General features: G+C 39.1%; 1 protein-coding gene across 1 annotated transcript; it reads left to right on the top strand.

Annotated features, from left to right (window-relative positions):
• The first annotated feature begins 1,642 nt into the window (after positions 1-1,642).
• LOC140000739 (uncharacterized) lies at positions 1,643-7,772 on the top strand. The gene is made up of 2 exons (XM_072031446.1): positions 1,643-2,298; positions 5,016-7,772. The coding sequence occupies exon 2, from the start codon at positions 5,687-5,689 to the stop codon at positions 6,761-6,763; it is 1,077 nt and encodes a 358-aa protein (XP_071887547.1). The 5' UTR covers positions 1,643-2,298; positions 5,016-5,686; the 3' UTR covers positions 6,764-7,772.
• The last annotated feature ends 14,397 nt before the right edge of the window (positions 7,773-22,169 follow it).

Here is a 22,169-nt window from a genome sequence, read left to right as displayed (position 1 = left end):
GACCCCTTTAAGTACTGAAAGGCTGTGCTGAGGTCTCCCTGGAGACTTCTCCAGGCTGAACAACTCCAGCTGTCTTGGGCTTTTTTCACAGAAGAGGTGTTTCAGTCCTCTGATCATTTTTGTAGTCCTCCTCTGGATTCACTCAAACAGGGAGGGGGGGGGGGGTTGTTTACAAGGACAGAGTACCTCAACTACTAGAACAGCTACCTCCCTCAACCTGTTGGTCACACCTCTTTTGATGGAGCCCAGGATGCAGTTGACTTTTTGGGCTGCAAGTGCACACTGCAGGCTTCTGTTGAGCTTTTCATCCACCAGAACCCCCAAGTCCCTCTCCACAAGGCTGTTCTCAATGAGTTCTTCTCCCAGTCCATGCTCATGTCTGGGATTGCCTTGACCCAGGTGCAACACCTTGCACTTGGACTTACTGAACCTCATGTGGTTCACATGGTCTCACTTCTCCAGCCTGTCCATATCCCTTTCGATGGCATCCTTTCCTTCTGTTGTATCAACTGCAGCATTCAACTTAGTGCAAACCAAGTTGCATTCAACTTGTCATCTGCAAACTTGCTGAGGGTGCACTCAATCCCATAGTCTATGTCATTGATAAAAATATTGAAGAGCACCTGTCCCAAGACAGAACCCTGAGGAATACCATTTGTCACCATCCTCCCCCTGAATATAGAACCATTAACCACTACTCTCTGGGTGCAGAAATCAAGTCAATTACTTGACCACCAGATTGTCTACTCTTCAAATCCATATCTTTCCAATTTAGAGATTAGGTTGTTATGTCGAAGCATGTCAAAGGCTTTACAGAAGTCCAAGCAGATGACATCATTCAGTCTTCCCTTGTTGACTGATGCAGTTACACCATCACAGAAGGCCACCAGACTGGTTAGTCATGATTTGCACTTGGTAAAGACATGCTGGGTGTCTTAGATCATCCCCTGGCCTTGCATGCACCTTAACATTGTCTCCAGGGGGATCTGTTCCATGATCTTGCCAGGCACAGAGGTGAGGCTCACCAGTCTGCAGTTCTCCAGGCCTTCCTTTCATCAAGTGATGTTTTCTGGTTTCCAGTCACTGGGGACTTCATCTGACTGCCATGATTTTTCAAATATGCTAGAGAGTAACTTGGTGACTACCAAGTCAACTGACCCTGTGATGCATGACATAAGGGCCCATACACTTGTAGGTATTAAATTGCCTCAGGAGGTCCTGAACTTTCTCTTTACTTTCAGTGGGAGAGACTCTGCTCCCCAGCCCCCATCTAGAGATTCATGATCTTGAGAGATGTGGCACCCTGACCAGTAGTGAAGACCGAGGCAAAGAAGTTGCTGAGTACCTCTGCCTTCTCCACATTTGTCATTATCATTTCTCTGACTTCTTCTGTCAGAGGTGATACACTCTACTTAGTCTTTCTTTTGTGGCCAATATATCTGTAAAACCCCTTTTTGTTTTTCTTTGCATCCCTCACCAAGATCGATTAGTGCCTTGGATTTCCTGATCCCATCCCTGCACATCCTGACGACATTTCTGTACTCTTCCCAGGGCACATGGCCCTGTTTCCACCACCTGTGCATTTTTGCCTTTTTCCTAAGTTTGAGCAGGAGGTGTGGTGTAAATGCCTGAAGTAACTAGGAAAATAAAACTAACATTCATGTTTTTAAGGAAAAGGTGCAGCATTGAAGAGGCTTTCAGGGTAGGGCATAACTGCATTCCCTAGGCTCCCAACCTTAGATGCTATCGCGCTGGGGAAACTTGGTGTGCTAGCTCTAAGGAACACCACGGAGCGTGGAGTGGAGTGGAGACACCACGGCTAGGCTCTGTAATCAGGTGGGGCCTCGATTGTTCTTGTGCACAAAGCTGCACTTTTTGCCACCCTAAGCCAAAGACCTGTCATGTTTTGACAAATGCTGTACCCTAGTGTACTTTTTGCTCATTATAATATCATTATAATACCAAAACACACCTCCATCCCAAAAGCTACCCGCCTCCAAGGTGCGACCACCCCTCACTGAGCATGCGCTCTGAATTTCTCGGAGCCTATTACTTTAAACGGAGACGGGAAAACTTTACACCAATCATAACTAAGATATGCTTGACTAGAGCCACTCAAGCTCCACCTAAAAGATAGAAAATAATATAAATTGGCCCAAGAGAGAGGGGATGTTAGGGAAGATACCATCGTCAGGGGAGATACCATCCCGAGGACATACAGCATCCTTAGGACCTCCTGACTCCTGGGATCAGTCGACGGGCTGAGCCTCTCTTCCCCCCCCATTGGGACGCCTTTGGGTGAGATCTGAATATTTGCTTATAAATCTCTATATAGAGTCTTTGATCCTTTCAACGCGTTTATTTCTAGGCTGTGCACCCATAACATCTATAACACCTATAACATCTGTAACACCTATAGCATCTATAACATCTGTAACACCTATAACACCTGTCACATCTGTAACACCTATAACACCCGTGTATTTCATACATACTAACTTGCTTTTGCAGACAGTCACTATCGCCGGCAATTCAAAAGAACCTGATTATCTGTTGCTGTAATAAACCATACTTGATTGCATTGTGATAGCTTTCATTAATGCGACTTGGGTGAGGGTGATTATCCGTGATAATTCAGTGTTCTGAATCTAACCAGACCCCCAGACGGTTAATGCATTGTTGGTGAATGTCTGAACGGACCCCCAGGTGGTTAATACGTTTTTGGTGAATGTCTGAGTGGACCCCCAGGCGGTTATTACGTTTTTGGTGAATGTCCGAACGGACCCCCAGTTTTGGTGAATGTCCGACTGGTTCAGTACTCTGAATCTAACCGGGCCCGTAACGGTTAATCAGCTACACCCCTTTAACGCGACAGTAAAATTGGCGTAGTCGGCAGGATTGCTATGGATAAACTACTGCAAAAATATAAATGTGCCCCTTCCCAGGCAGGGAAGGAATTTTCCCAAAAGTTTTGGAAAGATGAGGAGAAAGTGGTAGAGCACATTGTTCAGTGTCAGGCTTCACGAAAGATTGGTCAAAGAAAGGGTAAAGGTGCGATTTGTGCTGTGTTAGGAGCTTTTTTGTCTTGTGCTCGGCAAAAAGCTAAGGAAACTCCTGCTCCCAAACTGATCTCTGATGCGGAACATACAGCTTTGAAATCAGAGATTGATGTGTTGAATTCATCATTGGCCTTTGAAAGGGAGATGGGAAAAACATTAGGAATCAGAGTGGATAAACTTTTGGATGAAAATGACAAACTTGTGAGTGAAAATGATAAACTTGTGCATGAGAATAATCATCTTAAACAATTGCTGGAGAGGGTTAGTCATCTGTTAAATAAAGTACAGCCTTGTGCTCCGGTCAAGCAGATTCGTAGATTGCTGCATAGTGTAGAGCCTGAAAGCTGGGACAGTGATTTCTGGTCTGACAGTGATGATGGCGTTGAAGAGATTTCTGATTCTGAACCCCAATCCATTTCCTTGAGACCTTTGGTTAAGACTGAGACTACTGTTGATGATAATGATGAAATTCGCACTACTGTGCGAACGATTCCCTTGCCACCAGCAGAGTTGGTTAAAATACAGGAGAAGTTCTCAAGGCGATCAGGGGAATCAGAAGTTGAGTATGTGTGTCGAGTTTCTCTTAAAGGAGGAGATCGAATGATGTTGTGTAAGGAAGAGGTAGGAGGCTTTTGGAGACCGGGAGTATTTTTAACCACCACACCAGGAGCTGACCTGGCTGTAGCAGTACAGAAAGCAGCCTGTATTCAGGCGATATATAAAAGAGATGAATTAAGGAAATCCCTGATGTTAGCTCCTATTGATCCAATTCGGTTAACCCCTCTCATCCATGGACTCCCTGATTGTCTTAAGATGTTTGTAGCAAACACCCAAGATCATATACTAGCTGCTTGTAGGGATGATGATAGTGGTTGTAGGCAAAATCCTAACTCCCCTATTCCCACCTGGAGTGAATTGGTACAAGACATAGATAAGTACGGACACCGAATGGGCTGGATTAATTCATCCAGTATTAAATCCCAAGACCACTCTCGGCGAGTCCGCCAAATCCACACTAAAAATCCCAGATATCCCAAATTCAAAGAGAGGTTGAAACCTAATAGGGAACGAGGTGAGTTGTGGTGTCAGCAAAAAAACTCTTATCCCCGGGGAGGGCAATGAGCCACCCTGCTCGGCAGGTATTAACAATTCAATGGCTCTCTAATGAACATATTGACCCTATCATTGCCATTCCTGTTGAACCCCCAAAAATATTGGTAAATTTTCTTATTGATACCAGGACCCAAATATCAGTAATTACACATTCAACAGCACAAACCCTGAGCATAACACCTGGTCAACGCAGGGTTAAATTCACGGGAATCAATGGTGTGGAAAAACAATGCCCCACTGCAAAAAATTTCACTCTGGTTGCCAGAGGAACAAAAATTAACCAGGGTAGAAGTATTAGTTGGTGCTGCATATACTAATATTTTAGGATTTGACATACTGCATGGTCGTATGTGGAAACTCCCTGATGGAACTGTGTGGAGTTTTGCGACACATCAAAGGAATTCAGGCACCATGAGACTGAGTCTGTTACAAACATCCATACCCCCATCCCCTGCTAAAATCATTAATGATTGGCAATATCTGTTGTCAGCAGCAGCACTTATGGGGATTGACGGGGTGGTAACAGAATTGGAAAAAAGAGGCATTATTAAAAGGACCCATTCACCTTACAATTCACCAGTGTGGCTGGTAAAGAAACCAACCAGGCAATGGCATTTTACAGTGGATTACAGACAGCTGAATGCTAACACTACACCTTTGACTGCCGCAGTTCCAAACATGGCAGAGATAGTGAAAGCCCTCTGTGTTTCTGACAGTAGCAATAGTGCTAACTACTCCCAAATATTTCTATGCATGGGAAATCAAAGATTGCTATTTCACCCTCTCTCTAACCCTGCCGGTTGAATACAACCGAGCATATTTTATTTTCTTTTGTGTTCACAGGAACCCTGAGCGAACTGTATAGGGACAGCTGGAAGATGACGAATCAACAGTTTGGATTAATGATGCTATGCTTTACCCTGACCTTGATGCAATTACAGACCTTAAAGGAAACTTAGCTACTGTGGCTGTGCATGGAGCTGAGGTGTTTCACCATGGCATTTAACCATGTATTGTCACAGTATAGCACAGTCACTGGAACATCTCAAAACAGAAAGGACCTAAATCTCTCTACTTTAGTTCTACATGGAAACAAAATATTTTCAAAAGATGAATGGAGTTGGAACAATTCTCTAAGAATGGCTGAACTTCAAGCCATGTCTGGACAGACAATACAAATTGGTTGCCAAATAACTAAAATAACTGAACCAAATTTTGATTGCTGATACAATTTTACTTTCACCAAACCTGTAATTGTGTACTGTCTCTGAGGCTACAGAGGCACAGAATTATATGAAGCCTCTGCCCCTGCAGATATTTGAAAACGAACCGACCCAGCCTCCCATTGGTCTAACTCCTTCCATCTTCAACACAGGTCCTTACATAATTAAAATTGTGGGACAACAACAAATTCTCTTTAACCCTAGTTGGTCCCTAAAAAAGGGCCACAGGATGCAACTAGGTTATTGGGAACAGGATTAGGTATATTAAAAAACATTGATGCTGAGGTCTTAATGAGTAGAATAACTGCTACTACAGATGACCTAAGGAAATTGGAACAACCAATAAAATTATCCTTATTGGCTTTAGGAGCAAATCAATGGCTTCTATCAGATGTTTTGCCCCATTGGGAACGAATTGAGGAAAATGATCATCAATTAATTGTAAATGCCCTTGGAAAAGCCCAAGGCAATACCTCCCTTGCCTTGAGCTGTATCCAAGCACAGTTATGGATACAATCTGTAGCAGCAGCTATTATTAGAGAGGGAGAAGGAAAAACTTTGCCCACTGAAATTCGAAAACTGATTTGGGATAATGCTTCAGAATTTGAAAAAGAATTTCAAGCTTGGTGGCAATTAGTCAACTTTACCCATTATGCAGAAAATGATAAAATTGTTGCCTTTATACTTACTATAAGTAATGCCACCGTATACAATGTATATCCAATCATTGCATTAGGACTCAATCATAATGGAACTATACTTTATCCTAAAGAGCATAAAGTATGGGCCCATCAAGAGGGAGGAAAGTGGCAAACAATTGATGTAAATGCATGCATTGTGCGTGAACAAAAAGGTTTCATCTGTGAAAGTAACACATTGGAATCTCAAGACATTTGTCTTTACACTGAGCAAAATATTTGCCACTTTGAGATACATCCTAATGAAACCCTTGAACCTGTACTTATATGTATTGGGAAAGGTTGCGTTTGTATGAGAACTCATTGTGATTCTATAGTCGTAGATGATACAGTGGTAGATACCAGTAATCTCTCTAATGTCTGTGTTTGCAATTTTACCAAAATTCTAGGATGTGATTTTAAATACTCAGTTCCTGTCACTTCTTATCAACTTATTGCATCTAATTATATTCTGCTTCATGAACTGCTGCCTACTCCTATTGGAATGAACCTCACCTTGGTGAAGAAATTGCTGGTGCATGAGGACCTGAAGCAGCTGATGACACAAGTCCAAGAAAATGGACAAAAGACTCTGATTACTGTCCATCATAATATACAAGAAATACATCGGGTGATGGAAAGAGTGAAGAGAGATGAGAGACACCGATGGTGGGACACTTTGTTTGGATGATCGCCAGCTGCCAAGGGAATCTTCAACAAGATGCTTCACCCTGTTATTGTTCTGCTAATACTGTATTATGTTTTATACTGACAATTAGTTTGTATGCTAAACTCTGGTTTATGATGAAACGTTTAGCATCACTACACAATGTACATACACTCGATAAACCTCAATCCGAGAATGTATGTGATATCCCTAACATATTCCAGCCATCGTGAAGCTTGAGTGACTATAGTCACGGGGTGGATTATGTGGTGTAAATGCCTGAAGTAACTAGGAAAATAAAACTAACATTCATGTTTTTAAGGAAAAGGTGCAGCATTGAAGAGGCTTTCAGGGTAGGGCATAACTGCATTCCCTAGGCTCCCAACCTTAGATGCTATCGCGCTGGGGAAACTTGGTGTGCTAGCTCTAAGGAACACCACGGAGCGTGGAGTGGAGTGGAGACACCACGGCTAGGCTCTGTAATCAGGTGGGGCCTCGATTGTTCTTGTGCACAAAGCTGCACTTTTTGCCACCCTAAGCCAAAGACCTGTCATGTTTTGACAAATGCTGTACCCTAGTGTACTTTTTGCTCATTATAATATCATTATAATACCAAAACACACCTCCATCCCAAAAGCTACCCGCCTCCAAGGTGCGACCACCCCTCACTGAGCATGCGCTCTGAATTTCTCGGAGCCTATTACTTTAAACGGAGACGGGAAAACTTTACACCAATCATAACTAAGATATGCTTGACTAGAGCCACTCAAGCTCCACCTAAAAGATAGAAAATAATATAAATTGGCCCAAGAGAGAGGGGATGTTAGGGAAGATACCATCGTCAGGGGAGATACCATCCCGAGGACATACAGCATCCTTAGGACCTCCTGACTCCTGGGATCAGTCGACGGGCTGAGCCTCTCTTCCCCCCCCATTGGGACGCCTTTGGGTGAGATCTGAATATTTGCTTATAAATCTCTATAGAGTCTTTGATCCTTTTAACGCGTTTATTTCTAGGCTGCACACCTGTAACACCTGTAACACCTATAACACCTGTAACACCTATAACACCCGTGTATTTCATGCATACTAGCTTGCTTTTGCAGATAGTCACTATCACCGGCAATTCAAAAGAACCTGATTATCTGTTGCTGTAATAAACCATACTTGATTGCATTGTGATAGCTCTCATTAATGCAACTAGGGTGAGGGTGTTTATCCGTGATAGTTCAGTGTTCTGAATCTAACCAGACCCCCAGACGGTTAATGCATTGTTGGTGAATGTCTGAACGGACCCCCAGGTGGTTAATACGTTTTTGGTGAATGTCTGAGCGGACCCCCAGGCGGTTATTACGTTTTTGGTGAATGTCCGAACGGACCCCCAGTTTTGGTGAATGTCCGACTGGTTCAGTACTCTGAATCTAACCGGGCCCGTAACGGTTAATCAGCTACACCCCTTTAACGCGACAGGAGGTCCTTGTTCCACCATGCCAGTTTTCTACCTTCCCTGCTGGTTTTATTACATATGGGAATAGAGAGGTCTTGAGCTGTAAGAAAGATATCATTAAAGAGTTGCCTGATTTGATCTAAGGGCAGTGTCCCATGGCATCTTGTCCACTAATTCTTTGAAAAAGCTGGAATTTCACTCTTCTAAAGTTCAGGGTCCTGACCTTGCTCTTAGCCAGGCCCATATCCCTCGAGATCACAAACTCAACCAGGACATGGTCACTGCAACCCAGACTGCCTCCAGTCTTAAACTCTTTAATGAGCTTTTCCTCAGTGGTGAGCACCAAGTCCAGCAACTTTTCTCCTCTGGTTGGTTTGTCTAATATGTGGACAAGGAATTTGTCTTCAATGCACTCCAGGAGTCTCCTGGACTTGTTGCCTGCTACATGGCTTTCCCAGCAAACATCCAGGTTGTTGAAATCCCCTGGCAGTATGAGAGCCTGTGACCATGATGCTTCTTGTTGTTACTGCAAGAAGGCTTCATCAACAGGCTCCTCATGATGGGGGGAGAGAGGGCTGTAGTAGACCCCAACCACAAGGTGTCTTCTGTTGTTCTGGTCCTTAATTTTCACCCACAGGCTCTCAACCTGCTCTTGGCTGTTTCTTAGAGGCAACTCTTCATAATCTATCAATTTCTTAACATAAAGGGCAACACCCCCACCCACCCTTCCCTGCTTCTCTCTCTCCTGTAAAGCCTGTAGCCCTCCATTTGAATGTTCCAGCTGTGTGATTCATCCTACCATGTTTCCATGATAGCACAGATATCATAGTTTTCTAATCACACTGTGGCTTTTAACTGCTCTTGCTTGCTTTCCATGCTGCATGCATTGGTGTAGAGGAAGTTCAGCCAGGTAATGGGCTGTGTCACCTTTTTAGAGCAGTCCTTCCTAATTCCCGTGGGACAATTCACAGGTGTTTCCCTGTTGTTTTCTAAGGTATTGACATTCAGTCATTTTTTTGTGTCTTTGTTGATGTTTCATTGTCTCCTTGTCACAGCCTCAGTTGTCCCTATGTGAAAAAGCAGGAATGGGTGATAGCCCTCTAGCTTGACTAAGCTCAGTACCTTTGTGACGTCACAAGTACAAGCCCCAGGCAGGCAGCAAACCTCTTGAGAGAGGTTGTCTGGGTGTCAAATGGATGCCTCAGTGCCTCTCAGAGAGGAATCTCCATTTACCAACACCCTCTGTGCTTTTCTTGTAACACTCGTTCTCTTTGCAGTTACCTTTTCCTCAGTCTCAACCATTACCATTGTTGTTTTTGACACCCTCTCCTTATTTTGAGCCCCAAAGCATCATATCTGTTGTGTAGGGGCAAGGGGAGAGATTCCTCACTCTGCTTTGAGCAAAGATGAGGGTTTAACGACTCTTGTCTTGTGAGTCCATCAATTATGCCAATTTCAGGTTGGAAGCCATTTTACCATCCCGTTGTGAGGACTTAAGGGAAAGCTGTTTTTCAGCCCATGCCAGCACATGGTACCACACATCAGTCTCTTACTTGGATTCCTGGATGCATCACAGACTGTTGAGTTCCTCTTGTAATGTGGCAACTTGCTCAGAGAGTTCATCCAACTGAGCACACTTGCACCCCTGACACCCAACTCTGCCTTCAGGCTCTAAGGTGACCTTCACATTCTAGAGATCACTGCAACTGAGGGTCTGGGCAGATCTTTCAGTCCCTGAGAGGTCTGTGTGTGTAGAGGTATCAGTCAGGGAGGATTGTGGCTCCTCTGTCTGGGTTTCAGTCGCAGTCCAGCAGCTGTTGTGGGTTGACACCATTGATGCCTCATTGGAAAGCCATTTCATGTTGCTCCCAGAATAGATGGCAGAAACTGGTCCACTTCCCACACTCCTCAGTCACGCTGCCTGTGCCCACTACCATGCAAACTGCTAAGCCATGCCTTGACTACTGCGCTGCATTGTGTTTGCCCTCCCTGTTTGCTGCACTCCTGGTCTCTCAAGCTCCCCAGGGACTGTCTTCATGGACAGAAGAGGGGTACTCCTGGCTCCACCAATGCCTCATCAGCCACTCTCATGAGGGCTGCCAAGTCCTGGTGGCTCCCTCAGATGCATTGAGTCACCCTGATGCAGGGAAAACCCTATGCAGTGATCCCCCCTATGCTGCATTCCACTGCAGAATGTGTTTACCTTGAAGCGGATCTCCATGATGAGTACCCGGGTAATACCTAGGTTTCAGATTTCTTAGACTGTAACATGCATCGAGACAGAACTCTAATAGGAAAAAAAAAAATGTTTTAAAAAGGTCTATGTTATATAAGTAACATCTAGGAGCAGCAGGAGAAGGTTTGTGTATGGACATTATAAATTTAAACATCTCAAATAAATGAATACAAAGTAATACATCTAGTTCCTCTATCAGACATAGTTTCACTGAAAATATGCCCAGTCAGATTTTCACACTTTTCCAGCATTTCAAGTACATGAAGTAAATGGAGAATTAGATATTTGTAATTGTGCTTGTCCTAGTAAAAACATATTTCTTCATAACAGTTTGTCTCTAAGAAAAAGTGACATACCATTCCAAAAATACTATGTTACTAACACCAAGTGAAGATATTCAACATTTTTAGATCTTTTATGTTCTTCAAAATGCAGACGGTGCTACCCCTCAGTGCCACATACGAATCATCATAGAATTATAATAGATTTTAGTAGATAAGTAGATAGTAGATATTTTAACAGATATTTGAGTTTAAGCTATCAACGTGATAGTACTGATTAGGTTTGGTTTAGTGATAATGAACTAAATTCTGCCATGTTGAAAAAAGAAAAAAAAAAAGGACAATAGGACAATTAGAGTTCCCTTCTTTCCTAACTCATTCTAGATTTTAAAATGTGCACATGAAACTTCCATTAACAACAATGGAAGTTCTGTGTATGCACTGAGGGGAAAATAAAGCCCTGCAGACATTTTCCCGTATAAGCAGCATGAAGTAAATGGAGAATGATAAAACTCTCAAAGAAGTCATGCAAATTACAGAGTCCTGAATGAGGATAAAATGTGAGAGGGCAGTCCCAGGGCACAGGGAGGAAAATTAGAAGTGAAAACCAAACAAATTTAAATGAGACAACCATAGAGATTAGTGAAATTAAAAGTAAGGTGGGTGGGTGTGTCTAGATCATTCTGAGACAAAACACTTAAAGTAAATAATGACATTTTTGAATTTATTAAGACCAAATTAAAGAAAAAATAGATATTGTGCTTGTTTATGGACTGAAAATCAGTGATTTATTAATTGAAACTTGATATAAAGAGAGTCAGTATATTCACACAATGTAGACGTTAACAAAAATAACACTTCTGGTGTTATTTATAATTTTATATTAGTTACAGTCATCATGTCATTACAATGTTACCTTGATTGACTGATGAATTGATGAGCTGTCATCTTACTGATCCAAAGCTAATTTATTTGAATGGGTCATACAGGTCCAGTAACAAACACTTGTAGACCAAAGCATTTTAAAAAGTAGTGTTTATGTTCCAAAGCAAAATATGTTTTTCATTTAATTTTCATTAATCCTCCTTCTCAATTTTCATTTAATTGAACTAAATATGTAAGTTGGAAAAAATCTATTTCTCGTGTGTGTCTTCAACAGTTGAAGAGTCTCTAGGTCTAGACACCCTACCTAGTATACTTGTGAGTGAAACTCATTGGAAACGAACCAGTCTTCCAACACCAAATTGAAGCACAGACTCCAATGGTCAGGATGATTATATATTATCTCTGCTCTTCTTAACATTAGCAACATTGGAGTATTAATATACTTACAGAAATAATTTTTGAGATACTAATTTTATCATAGGAACTCAACATATACAGAGATTTTTCAGATCATGTCATTAGGAATTCATGAATTGAGGATCAAATTTAGCTGCATTTAACTTTCATCTTTCTCAGATTAAACCAAAGAAATCTACAGTCAGTGTATGAAGCACGTGATGTACTACATGCACGTTTCATTTTCAAAATGTTTCTTGAATGATAGTTGTCAGGAGAAAGATTATAAACTAAATATCAGTTCTTTAGGCCCCAAATAAATGTTTAATTGTTATAAGATATGTTACAATTTTTGTGATGTATTTGACCTTCCTTTTTAACATATTTGCCTTGTAAATTCAGAAGAGTTACAAGTAAAATATCAATACTGAGTAATTTGTCCTTTATGCATCTCAGAAATGCTGTGGCAGAAGAATTTGTATTCAATATTACTTATTTTCCCTTCCTCCTCCCCATAGTATTAGTTTGGTTATGATCCTTTCCAACAGAATTGATTTGCATGTAGTTTTGTTTTCTTTTTTTTGTTTTGTTTTTAATTTTTTAATTTTTATTTTTATTAGGATTTAAACAATATTGACTTTGCTAAATAGTGGTTATTACTGAAGTATTTATTATTTCTTCTGAAAAACATAGAAAATATGTATTATAAAGTCTATTTTTTTACCCCTTATTTGAAAGAGCACTGGTATCTTTTTTCTCTAAAATTATGTTGTGTTATGTTTTTTCTCTAAAATTAGATTTTTTTCCCTGAAAGCTTTACATGATTTTTTTCTCATACATCAAACACACACTCACAGATATACTCAAATGACAAGCATTGTATATATTGATATATTGATTGATACAGATATATTCATATGACAAGTACATGGTGTATAAAGAAAATTGTAAAAGGCTTTGGAAATTGTAAAAGGATTTGGAGCTTGATAGTAAATTTTCCATTACTAGCCCCCTAACAAGACTTAATATTTATACTGATAGCCTAATCTGAACTAAACGTATTTAAAGTATCATTTCCTAGAGACAAGTAAACAACCTATGTACAGCTAATGTTTACTTGTTCAGAATTAAAAGCTGAATTCAAAAAAAAAAAAAAAACTTTAATATCGTTTTCACACATATTCAAAGTTTAAAATATGTAAAGGTTAAGATGGAGAGAAATTGAGAGAGAAAAAATAAAAGATAGAACACTACCTTGGTAATCTTTAATTCCCTAGATTCCAGCAAAAATTGATATGGAAGTCAGAAAATAAATAAATAAATAAATAAATAAATAAATAAATAAATAAATAAATAAAGGGGGGGGGGGGCGGGGGGAGAAGGGGACCCTAGTAGATGAGCATTTCTCCAGGCATATTACTTGTTAATTGGCAATTGTTAGCTTAAATTCATTTGACTTACGGGTTGTATCTCTGCCAGGCTACCAAAGGTAGGGAGAAAACTTATTTGCAGCAGTTACAGATGAAGAACGCAAAGATTAGAGAGACATATAGTCCAAAGCCATTGTCATTGTAAAAGGAAATATTACTTGAACCCTCTAGAATACACTGCTTCTGAAAAGCAAAGATGTTGGCATTTTTACCCTGCTGTATTTTAAGAGAGCTCAGAAATCTCAGTAGTTTAACTCCTCCCAAAACTTTAGGCAAAGCAAAAAGTGTGCTTTGCCCCAGAGCTGCCTAATTCCATTAAAAGGATGGAAAACCCAATGATTTTTGCCTCTTGCTTTCACAAGTGATTACTTAGCCTTTAGCACCCTGAATTTGTAAAGTAGATTGCCTGCTACCAGATGAGATTACAGGAGCCCTGCCTGCTTCAGCTAGGCAAACACTCTCAGGAGTGTTATCCACTCAGCTACAGGAAAGAAAACACAGTAATCATGCAGGAAAAGCAAGGGTGTATCATATCGTTCTACCTGCCCAGAACAAGTAAAATTTCACTAAAAACAAAACAAAACAAAATCTTTAGTCTAAAAGTATTTCTATCTCATTCTTAGTTCCAACTGTTTTACATTTTGTCCATTCATAAAACTCAGATTTTTACCATATAAAAGGAAGGATGTTTTTTTTGTTTGTTTTTTTTTTTTTTTGTTTTAAATTGAGATCTGTATTCCTGATGATGTTTGCTGAAAACCTTATTCTTTGTCTCTCATAAAAGTACCTTTAAAATCATGGGATAGTTGCAGTTTAAATGTTTGTTCTATGCAAATTTTGCAAAATAAATTGCAGTTAACAAGGTATTCAGTTTACAGAAGCAAAGTTTACATGAAGATCTATTTCTAGAATTATAAAAATAATTATTTGAATAATTTTAATAGCCTTCAGTAGTGACTTAATCCATTCCAAGAAACTCTTCACAGATGAAAGTATTACTTACCTGGATAAGAATAAGGAAACAGACTGAGACTATTTATTCAACACACTTTTATTATACAGTAATTTTATTTCTAAAGCGTTAATATTTTATACCAAAAAAAAAGCAGGATGAAAGGAAAATGGGAGTTTGTGGTCATCCAAAGCTCTCCAACCTTTTTTGTTGTTGTTGTTTGTTTGTTTGTTTTTTAATCTAAAAATAAAGTATCTTCCAAACTTGGTAAAAGTAGAACAAAGAAGGGATGATAAAAGACTGTCTATTCCATAGGTCAAAGCTAAAATAAAGACTCAGATTTCAACATTTCATGCTGTGAACTGCATAGTTGTTCTTTTTCATGTTGAAGAAGAATATTAACTTTGAATTTCAAAGATCTATGTCAGATATATGATAGATCTATGTCAATAATTTTACTTATACAGATATATGTGCACATGCATATATATTTTTTTATCAGCTAAATATCTCTTTAAAAATATGCAAAATACTTTCACTTTATTTGGGAATTAGTGTTGGTACTTGTGTATAGCAAAAAATATACATTAAAAATAACTATGCAATATGAAATATTAGTTAATTATATTTGGTCATTTTCATACCCAAATATAATTTGTTATCTGAACATATTATCATATTTATATGCCTGTGACCAGTTTTTCTACAGCTACAAGATACATATGCATACTTCATACAGTTACCCTACTTTCTGCAGAATGCACAAAATGAAATTAAATGGGCTCTTGTTAGCCAAAACTTCAATTTATAGTGCAGAATGTTTTCAGTGTAGTCTGCTAATCCAGAAATCCAAAATCACCATCACAACTTTGGTCACATAATTCTGATTCAAAACATGGAAACATCTTCAAACAAGACACACTGGCATTATCTTTAATATTGTCAGATTGTTTTTCCCCTCCTAGCAGTGCTTTAGTTTTTATTTTTTCCCCTCCTAGCATTGCTTTGTATAGAAGACACAGTCCAGTTACAATGGTCCCAGTTTCTTTTTAGCATAGTAAGAATTAGGTGTGAAAGTCCATGTCTTGTTAGAACCTTTTCAATATTTCTGTTCACAAATACATATAAATACCCTGTGTTACAGATGCACTTCTGGATGCTAATCATTTCCACAGAGATATCCATCACATCTTAATAATGGAGAAAAACATTTCATTAAAATTTTTATTCTCTGAAATTTAAATGGCAAGAGGCTTTTACAAAATACTTTTTGCGTTTTCTTATTTAAACTGTTTTGAAAGCATGAGAGAACTATACTCTCTTTTGAAGTTACTTGGAGCTCTTAAGGACCTGTGTTTCACAGAAATGTTGGTAAACCATACCTTCCACTAGAACTCATGTTTCAAACTCTAATATAAAGATTTTGCTTCTTGGCTCCTCTTTGACAGCATTAGTGATAACCCTTTGTACTGCAGTCACAACATAGCATGGGAGAAGCTTTTCTTGATGCAACAGGGTTGTTATGCATGTTCTCATTGCTCTCTACAAAAAAAAAAAAAATATTTCTGCATACTTTAGCGGAGGACTGTATTATCTGGCATGAACACAAATAATTTATTCATAGGTTGTGGTTAAAGAGGAACTAATGCATTAATAGCTTTGCTTCATTAATGTGAGTTTTAAAGAAATGCATGAAAGGAAAGTAATTTTTTTCTTTTTTTTTTTTTTCTAAAATCTTAATCATTACTTTTTAGATTTTAAAATTCCCTATTAAATTAAAGCTAGATTGCACATCTATTACAGATTAAAATATTCATTCTTTATCATACAGTTCAGACATTATGCCTATTTAATCTTTTGTTTAACACCTACTAATTCACAATTTTCCACTACAATAAGAAGTGTACAACACATGTTTTGTATAGATAACAAGCAAACTGACTTTCAAGCATTACCTTAAACAAGTTAAGCTATTTTCTTCAAGGAAGCCTGAAGAGAAGCCTTACTGTTCTCTAAGAAAGATATGCTTTAGAAGTTGTTATTGCAAGCTTCAAGTGTTTATCCATACCTTGTTTACATTTACATTTATCCATATTTTGGATACATTTGTCCTGACTTAATCACAAATGAATCACAAATTGTTCCAAAAGGCAAGGTGCTTCTGTGAGAGTATATGATAAAGTGAATATTCACAACTGGATGTGAAAAATGTTCATATTTCATTAGATAATAATTAGTAAAGGGAAGGTTTTCAAGATCAAAAGATTTTAATTGAAAGTTGAAGAACAGGCTGTTGAGATACCATAGGAGTACTATTATGAAAATTATTATACAATGTAGTTTGTCTGAATTACACTGAAGTTATTTTTAAATACATCTTTAGGTTTTGTTTGTTTGTTTTGTTTTGCTTTATCAATTTATTGAGTGCATTGATTCTCCTTCTGCAAAAAGAAATAAGATGTAACCTTCAAAGCAAGATAAGCATATAAAGTGGATATACCATCTTATGTCCTTAACAGTTCTTTCTGCTTCCTTCCCCTTCCCCTTCCCCTTCCCTTTCCCCTGCCCCTGCCCCTGCCCCTGCCCCTGCCCCTGCCCCTGTCCTTTCCCCTGCCCTTTCCCCTGCCTTTTTCCTTTCCCCTTCTCCTCTCCTCTCCTCTCCTCTCCTCTCCTCTCCTCTCCTCTCCTCTCCTCTCCTCTCCTCTCCTCTCCTCTCCTCTCCTCTCCTCTCCTCTCCTCTCCTCTCCTCTCCTCTCCTCTCCTCTCCTCTCCTCTCCTCTCCTCTCCTCTCCTCTCCTCTCCTCTCCTCTCCTCTCCTCTCCTCTCCTCTCCTCTCCTCTCCTCTCCTCTCCTCTCCTCTCCTCTCCTCTCCTCTCCTCTCCTCTCCTCTCCTCTCCTCTCCTCTCCTCTCCTTTTATTCTTTCCTTATGTTTAATGGTTTTTGTAATGTTTATTGGTTTTAGTAATCTTATGCTACCTTGTAGATCTGAAAAGACAGCAAACTAACTTTTCTTTTTCCATCTGATCACATCTGAGCAGATGTGTTTCATGACAGATTTGGATTCCCCAGAACAGGAAGTAGGACTTGAGTAGCATGGAAGTGCTTTAAATTATGTCCAGTTCTGGAAAGACCAGGAAATGGGTGAAGAAGAATGAAACAATATATACATGTACATGCATGTGCATATACATATATATATAATATATATATATATATATATATATATATATATATATATATATTAGGCATTTTGAAACATGTATGCAGTGTTTCTCTGGAAGTCTAGCAGGAGTCAAATAGTGCTTAACCAAGGCGGAAAAGTGTAAAGCATTTTTTGAATACTTTTATATTCAATATCTCAAATCTCAATCTCAATTTAATATCTCAACTCTCAATCTGAGAACAGAGTTCAATACCAAGGGGTTATTAAGGATATATAAAATGTATTCATAGCATGGCCTTTCTCCATGGCTAGGGCCAGATAAGGCCATAGCTGTAACCATACCACTGTGAAGCCCTGTCTGCCTATAACATGTTGGATCCACCCTGCACATACAATATTACTCTGCATCTTTACTGTGGGTTCAATTTAATGCATAGAACTGTGTATACTTGACTCTGAAAATAAGCCCTGACAGTTTTAGCCCAAACTGTAGTAATCATTCTTCATTTGGGTGACATTTTTTGTCTTTACCAAATTGATATGTAAGTTGTAAGTTGAAAAATATAAAATACATTTGCTTTAAATGCAATATCTGTGCTACATAAATGGAACAGTTCCTGAGAGCTTGAAGAAATTCTGACATAATTAGTTCTCCAAAGTAAGAAAAACAAACAATGAAGGAATATTTTCTCACCTCTATATTGTGTCTTCATACTACATAGAAACAATAACCAATAATAAGCGTCATTACCTCAACAGAATTAATAAGTGCCATCACATCAGATATTGTTATTTAACTAGTATTTCAAGGAATGTCTTATTGTGTATACACAATAATATTGTGTATATGCACAAGTGTATACATATGTGTCTATATATATACATGCACACACAGAGGAAAAGAATATTTTTGGCACTATTCACTCTTCCTTCCTCCCACTTTTCTATCCAAGAGAAAAAGAGAAAAAAAAAATACACTTTCTATTTGACCATACACTACAGTGAAAATATTTTTATAGGTAGAAAAACTGGTATAATTTTATTGCTTTGACCCTGAAATTCAATTTACATCTTCTGGATATAGGTCAACTTTACAGATATCTTATGAATGGAAAGACATCTTGTTTTTCCCATTCCCATTGGCATCTATTAGTATGCCAAAAATACAGGCTGCTGCACATGAAGAAGTGCAGTAAGAGGAGGCATCTCTGTTCAATTATGCAGACTATAAAAGATCAGCCTTTCTGTTTCTACACTCTCCTCAAAAATAATAGTCAACCAGACCACATCCACAGTACTCCTCAGTTCACTGCATTCATTTACAATGTGTACATTATTTTCACTTGTCTTTAGAGATTGTGTGTTGAATCTAACACTTACATTTCCATACTGGAAACACAGTGACGGTTTCTGAACTCATGTATTAGCCAGAATTTAGTTTGTATTCACTTTGCATGCCCCCCCTTCCCCTTTTCCTTCCCCCCTACCCCCCACCCTTTTTATTTTTTTTTTTATTTTTTTTTTCTTCAACAAAATGCACAATTTGTATAGACTGCTAACCCTACTTTGTTACTTAGTACTGCTTGCTATGGATGAAAACATTGGTTCTCAGACTTGCACTTTTCCTTCATTATGCAGTTTGTTTTCTTTCCAGTGACGTTAACAGCAAGGTATATAAATTATCTCATGTAAAATTACTGGATAAATATGGATGTCATGTGAATATTAATTCATCTTTCCTATTTTCATATTGGCAGACAATCTACTAGAGCCATCTAAATTATTTTTAAATAGTTCAATGTAGAAGGGCAGCAGTAAAGCACACCATGATAAAACAAGGATCCTGAAGGTTTCTACATCATTACATTTCAATTTTAGTTAGAGGAAGTGCAAATGAAACCTAAATTAAGCTCCTATACAAGCTTGTAAGTTGGCAGAACTTTTTCAAATATTCATTACGTGTTAATGATCTGTCATATTTCCAAGCAGTATATAGCAATAATTTATCTCTAGATGCATTAACCCAGGAAAATATTGTAGAAATGAATAAAAAAGATATCTAAAAACTTTCAGGATGAATACCAACCTAACATTTCCATATTCTAGATATGCTGTGTTGATACATTTAATATTTCACAGCTTGTTCCACTCAATTTCCTCTTGTATGCTTCTAGAAAAACTATAGTCTTGGATATACACTGCACATGTGGTATTCCTATATATATGCCAGACACTAATGAAGAGAGCAGGGAGATTTTTTATTATTAATTTTTGTCTAAAAAGCCATTTTTCTAGATTGTAATATAAACAAATACGTAGAAGATTTCACTCTGAAACAGTTGAGTAGTGCCACCTTGTATTTTCTTACAAATACAACTGGTAAGAAAACCCAGTGAAAATGGTTTACATCATACAACAAATACTAAGGAAGGCCCTGCAGAGGGACTTGAACAGGTTGGATATATGCGTGGAGGCCAATGGGATGAGGTTCAACATGGCTTAAGTGCTGGGTCTTCCACTTTGGTCACAACAACCCCCTGCAATACTACAGGCTTAGGGCAGATTGGCTGAAAAGCTGTGCAAAGGTAAAGGAGCTGTGGGTGTTAGTCGAGGCTTGCCTAAAAATGAGGCAACTGTATAATCAGGTGGCCAAGAAAGCCAATGGCATCCTGGCTTGTATCAGGAATAGTGTAGCCAGCAGGACCAGGGAGGTGATCATCGCCCTGTACTCAGCTCTGGTGAGGCTGTCCCTCAAGTACTGTGTTCAGTTTTGGGCCCCACTACAAGAAAGACATCAAAACCCTGGAGCATGTCCAGAGAAGGGCTATGAAGTTGGCTAAAGGTCTGGAACTCAATTTTTAAAAGGAACACCTAGGGAACTGGGTTTGTTTAATCTGGAGAAGAGGATGCTCAAGAGAGACTTTATTGCTCTCTACAACTACCTGAAAAGAAGTTGTGGGGAGCTGGGGGCGGGCCTGTTCTCTCAAATAACCAGCGATAGGACTAGAGGGATGTTATAAATCGCTCAGTCCCAAAATAGGATTATAATCAAAGTTTACAATTTATTAAAAGAATAGAGGTAAGCAAACAGCGCTGGGTGCATCGGGAGTCTCCGCTCCACCTAGACGCACACCAGTTACATCAAGCAGTTGATTTTTATGCTTCTAGGCTGATACATATTAATTACTACTTCTAAAAAAAACAGGTTATAATTAGTTTCCGGAATCCAAACCCTCCTACTGGAGCATGCGTATCAGTCTCCGGTGGTCCCCCTGGGGGTCTCTGGGGGTCTTTCATGCTGAAGGCTTGTAGTCTTCCTCTCAGTTTTGTTTTTTTTCTTGTCCTTCCCCTTTGTACTCCTTGGCAGCATGTCAAAAGCTTACACAGTGTTCTCTGCATGTTTTGTCTTCTAGCCGTCCTTCAGCTTCTTTCTTCTCCTTAATCTCCTGGCCAGATATCAGGGGCTTGCATAGTGTCCCATTCAGAAGTCATAACAGTTACTAGTTATTAGCAGTTGTTCTGACATCAGAGACTTCAAAGAAAGAACATACAAATACGAATAGCACTCTATTGACACTTCACGAATTGTTAAAACATTCCTCACAGGCCATTCACAGAGACACTCCAGTCACATCTATAGCAGTGCTAAATCAACCACAAAGAAGGCAAAAAAAGCTGTAACTGTTAGGAATAAGAGTTCGGAATCAGTAACAAAAGCAAATAGGCTCATGGATTTGAGGAATATTTCTGAAGATTTGATAAATTGACTATAATGAGGGGGAGACTGGGACATGGGGAGGAAAGGGAAGAAACCACATCTGTGGAAGAATTAAATTGCCAGTGCAGGACCCAGAGACAGACAGAACTGCTCTCTATTGACCTGAATCAGATGAACATATCTCACAGGGAACAGTCTGAAGTTGTGCCAGGGGAGGTTAAGTTTGGAAATTAGGAGACGTTTCTTCTCAGAAAGAGTAGTCAGGCATTGGAATGGGTTGCCCAGGGAGGTGGTGGAGTCACTGTCCCTGAAGCTGTTTAAGGAAAGGTTCGACAAGGTGCCTGGGGACATAATTCAGTGGGTGATATTTGTGGTAGAGGAATGGTTGGACCAGATGGTCTTTTCCAACCTTAATGACTCTATGATTTTATGATTAATTATCCAAATATCCCAAATATTCTGTTCTTATTTTTCTCAATGTAACCATTTTAGTGTTGATGACTGAGAGAGGGACATACATTCTAGCAGAACTTTCCCAGTCTGTTGCCCAAAGTAGGCCAATACATATTGGGTGTGCTGAGCCCTCTAGAAACCTAAATGGTAGAAGGAAATGACTGGTGTGTGCTTTTCAATTTCAACGGCAGAAACATATCCCCAGCTGAATCAATCATTCATTATGTGTTGGCAACACTGAAAAGCCCTCAGCTTGCTTTGTGATGAGATGATGGGAGATCATTTAATAGAGGAAGGAAATTAACCCTCCATAGATCAGAAAACATTTCCTTTTGCAAGCAGATGTTGTGACATTAGAAAAATTGTATTTCATCACAAGGGAGTGCTGCTTGCCCAGAGAAGCTGTCATACATCTACAGCCACCTCCAATTTGTTTTATTTGTTCCTACATTACCATCCAAATATAAG

The sequence above is a fragment of the Anas platyrhynchos genome, chromosome Z, assembly GCF_047663525.1.
Source record: "Anas platyrhynchos isolate ZD024472 breed Pekin duck chromosome Z, IASCAAS_PekinDuck_T2T, whole genome shotgun sequence".
NCBI classification, from domain to species: Eukaryota; Metazoa; Chordata; class Aves; order Anseriformes; family Anatidae; genus Anas; species Anas platyrhynchos.
This window is presented reverse-complemented; position numbering and strand designations above follow the sequence as displayed.